A 4466-nucleotide genomic window follows, 5' to 3' on the forward strand; every position below is an offset into this window, starting at 1 on the left:
GGCGCGCCTTTCCTCCGGCGGGGATGCCGCTTTGTCTGTCCGGGGGCTGCGAGCGGGTGCCGGGGCAGTCATTTAGGTGCCAGGCTGGTAGCCTGTGCTCATTGTTTGAGGAACTTCTACAGCTCTCCTGGGAACGCCAAGTTCTTTGGCCGGCTGAGATTTGGGTCTGCAGTGGGATCGAAATTTGTCTCCCAGGAAGCATTTGCAGGCCCAGGGATAGCAAGGTTATGAGGGATTTACCTGCATGTAGCGTGTGTGACTGCACCGATGCAGGGGAACTATCAGCTTTAGAACTGGAGATGTACTGAAAGCCTTTAATTTTGCGTTTATGGTGCTTGAGCTTTAATTTGAAACTGCAGGTACCAGTGTCTGCCTGGACCAGAAAGTCATTCTCAGGCTTTCCAGAAAGTGCTATGGGATTTTTAGCATCTCTTTAGATAGGTGTGTCAGTACTTCTCCCGTGTATGTTTGGAATGTGCTGTTTATCTCATGAAAGCATTAACAATGGTAAGCACTGCCAATTTAGCAGCATGTGGTGTTGGTTGTTTTCTGCGTACTTGCTAAATTTATAGGGTTGTTTTACAAGAGAATACAACACAGTTTATGGATGATCCAGCCTGTGTTTACGGAGAAAAACATCAGTGGTATGTCAGTGCATTGAGTATGGTGTATGTCCTTAAAAGCAGTGCTGTGAGTAGCTGTTTAGAATTGAACATCTGAAAGCCTTGTTAAATTATACATATGCCATTACTTAGAAGTAACATGGTGATCTTCGGAAATCACCAAGCATGCATGTTTGGGGGTTTATTTGTTTCTTTCATGAAAATCCTTAGTAACTTATGGGTAAGACAAATAACATACAGAAAACTATGGTATCTGGTAGCTGCTTTGACACAGATATAGATATTTTACTGGAACCAAGAGGAATCTGGGATCTGCTAACATAAATTGAATGATGTAAATCTTAGTCCCTTGAAGTAAATGGAAGATTACTACTTCAAACTGAGATAACGCATAAGCATTAATAAAAATGGAGCCTACATAATCTTGCAATTAATGTACTATAACTATATTCTGTATTTTTGTGTGTATGATGGGCTGTGAACCAGCCACTTTTGATTAAGGTGTAAGTATGTATTTCTGAATGCTTCTGTATTTAAGTAATTTAGGACTTAATTTGTGTCCTTTCACCCCAGAAAATCGTGAGGATATGCTGAGCTCAAAAAGCAACAGACTGACAGAAGCTTTGGAAGAAGCCAATAAACTGTTCAGTGGAGGTAAAAGAAATTCTGTGGTCCTTATTAGAGGTGTTTGCTTGACAGTTGGCCAAGTGTGAGGCGATGATGCCTTATCAACAAAAAAGGGCAAGAGAGTAAAGTTGAGGTCTAAGTACTTTATCAGAATTATTAAAGTATAACTTGAAATAGATGTGTTTAGTTGAAGAGGAATTGTTTGAATAAGTTCATGTGAGAAAATAAATATCATTAATTTAGTGTTTATTTGCACTTAGAAATACTCCTTGCTTTATCTTGACTCTGTACAACAATATATGTAAGTAGTACATATAAAATGTACTTGGAGAGACGGAAAACATGTCAATGAAAAATGCTTTTTATTCTTTAAGGTAATGTGTTATTTTTCCATGCTTGCTTTTGTCAGTGTCATCCTCTCCTTTTCTCTCTTTTTTTTTTTTAATGCAAATATTATTATAAGGATTATGTAAGTAATTGTGTTAGAGGTCATTGTGATAAAATGATTTACAAAGGTCTATACCAAGGATAGTCTGTACGCTAAATTTTGTTATTATATTTTTGACAATTTCATATTATTAACACGAAATATTTTCTGTAACAGTTTCCCGTGCACGAGAGGCTGCGCTGGATGCCCAATTTCTTGTCTTAGCATCGAATCTAGGAAAGGAGAAGGCCAATGAGTTGCACTCTGATATGACAACATTTGATTCACTAGCATTTGCAGAAGACTTGGTAAGTTCCAAACTCTGAATTTGCCAACGATTTTGCTAGAGGTTTGCCCTATATGTTACAGAATCATAAAATGAAAGCCTCAGATTGTCAGTCAGTACATGACAGTTCTGATGGAATTTAACACTCTTATGAATTTCTTTAATTAACTTTCAAGTTAGTGTTGTTAATTGTTTTAAACTATGTGTTAAGCATTTCCAATATGCATAGGGGAAAATCTAACTTAAAATGCAGACATGTCTCCCCATTGTTGCTTTGCTGCTACTTTATCATGGTTCAGTCAGTTCATGCTCTTAGGAAAGTCTTGTGCATTCTTTTCGTACCCACTGTTTTGTAGTTTCCCAGTAGCTAAGCATTTTCTTTATCCTGTACACTGCTTCAGATGGTTTTTGGATGGAGTTCTGGAGGCCCTCTGTCACTGACATGAAATGGGACTTTGGATTACTTGCATGCTTTTAGACTTGTCATGTTTGTCTCTTTGTACTGGGTGGAAAGAGTAGAAAGAGTCAGTTCAGAATAGCTTTGAAGCAGACTTTTTTCCCTCCCCCCTGAAAATTTTCTCTTATGTTACAGTAGATTAATAAGGAGTCTGAGTCTTTGGTCAAGTCTAGAGCTCTGCAATATAAAACAATTGAACTTGATGGTTTTTTACTGAAGTTTTTCCTGGGGAAGTCTGGATTGGTGGATGCAGGGTTGGGCCAAATAAGTTGTTTTATGGTATATGAGGAGCTAAGCTTCCTGGGAGTGTGTGGTGTTCAGAAACTGTGAGGCATCTTAGCTTTATAGTGCAATTTAAGTAATGCTTTGCTATTTCATATGTCATTGAAATTCTCTTGCAATATAGGCAGTTTTATTTATAGCTCTTTTTTTCATTGCTTGCTGATGCTTGCTGAACACAGCAAGTCTGTATGTGAGTGTTTTTCTGTTTCGACAGGAAAGTCAAGGTTCTTATGCAGTGATACTAAATATTAATCTAGCAGGACAAACACCATAATACAGTATTTCACCGTTAATGTATCTACTGATCTTTCTCTAAGTGGATTTTCATTGCAGCTTTTTTTCTTTTGTAGCTAACCTTCATGGGTATAAATCGCATAGAAGTAGAAGAAAATGACAGTGATTCTGAGGGCATTTCAGGTGGCTATTTACCTAGTAATGCCTGGCATAAACTCGGAGAAGAAACAGAAAAGTACTTCAAAAGAGCACCTTCTTTTCACTATATGTAAGTTTATTTAAGGAAATAGTATATAATGCAGCACAAGCTAATGGCCTTAGTTGATTCTTATCTTTAATGCCCTGGGCTTGAATAGAGTTTAATCTCGGGTCACAGAGTGTCAACAAGAACTTCTGTGTGGTCTCTGTTCTTAATGGTACAGTGAACTCCTTGTCTCCAGGATATTTCGTAACATTTTTCTCTTTGATTCTGATTTGGCTTGGCTACAAAATATTGTCACTTGTATCTAGTAGAGATAGCAAGGTATTCTTGATTTACCTGTTTCAGACCAAAACCAGTAGAAGTCATCCTCTTTCCTTTAAAAGCTGACTCTTCCCTCATCTTTCTCTCCCTGTACAAGCTGTAGCCAGAGTCATGAACAGAGGAACCTTTTTTCTTTTTTTCTTTTTTTTTCTCCCCCCCGCCCCCCTTTCCCAGACAGTTATGGAAGGTCAGTCCATCAGGGTCTATATCTTTTGCCTGATGATTGTATTATCATGAAGAGACCAACAGTTCTTCTTGTAGGTCTGTGTTAATGGGTTGTCTTTTAAAAAATCCTGCTTTCTGGCTCTGCCTTCAGAAGAAATCGCCTGATTACTGGCAAGTGGCCTTATGTAGAATCAGCGTCATGTCTCTTTATGCGTAGGCGACCCATTTAGTAGGAGCCTTTTTAGCTGCTGTCAAATGTCACCTGGCTTATAGACAACGCTCCGATTTAAATCTCTTATAAAGTCAGCCTGCAATAGCAGGATCTAGTTTAATTAAATTATCAACAGTAGAGCTGATAGAATATTATTCAGTTGTCTATGCTTTTACACTTGTTCCACCCCCCAATAAGTATCACTGTAATTGTAAGGAAGTGGCTGAATATAATAATTTGATCACACAATATCTGATATTTAATGTTGGATAGCTAATTGAGATATTTCAAACTTACATATGCACTTTCAGGCCGTAAGCTCTAAACGATAAGTATATTTTCCAATCACTTTGATGATCTTAAGACAAAACTGACTGCAAGAAAGACTTTTTTTCTCACTAGTTGCATTTTGACATCTTAAGAAATGATGGGCTCCTTTTGATGGAGGATATGTGAATATTCGCGAAGTGTTAATTTTAAATAATAAAGTGTAGTTCTCACTTTAGGAAAAGAACTACTTTTTTCTGACTCCATCTATTTTTATCTGAGGCCTGAGTTATTTTTTTTCATGGTCAGTCCATGACTTCTGAAATTGAGCAGTCGCAACTCACCCAACGTAGGGAAAAATATG

At 37.7% G+C, this 4466-nt stretch overlaps 1 protein-coding gene across 1 annotated transcript in view; it reads left to right on the forward strand.

Annotated features, from left to right (window-relative positions):
• Window positions 1–1196: 1196 nt before the first annotated feature.
• LOC104074738 (non-structural maintenance of chromosomes element 4 homolog A-like) overlaps window positions 1197–4466 on the forward strand; it is a gene marked incomplete at its 5' end in the record, with an annotated part of 8472 nt that continues 5202 nt past the window's right edge. Inside the window, 3 exons of the mRNA XM_009574970.1 lie at window positions 1197–1277; window positions 1855–1985; window positions 3053–3204. Of these exons, the coding sequence (XP_009573265.1) occupies window positions 1197–1277; window positions 1855–1985; window positions 3053–3204 (364 nt within the window). The remainder of the gene's footprint in view (window positions 1278–1854; window positions 1986–3052; window positions 3205–4466) is intronic.

The sequence above is a fragment of the Fulmarus glacialis genome, unplaced genomic scaffold (genome assembly GCF_000690835.1).
Source record: "Fulmarus glacialis isolate BGI_N327 unplaced genomic scaffold, ASM69083v1 scaffold42393, whole genome shotgun sequence".
Taxonomy (NCBI): Eukaryota; Metazoa; Chordata; class Aves; order Procellariiformes; family Procellariidae; genus Fulmarus; species Fulmarus glacialis.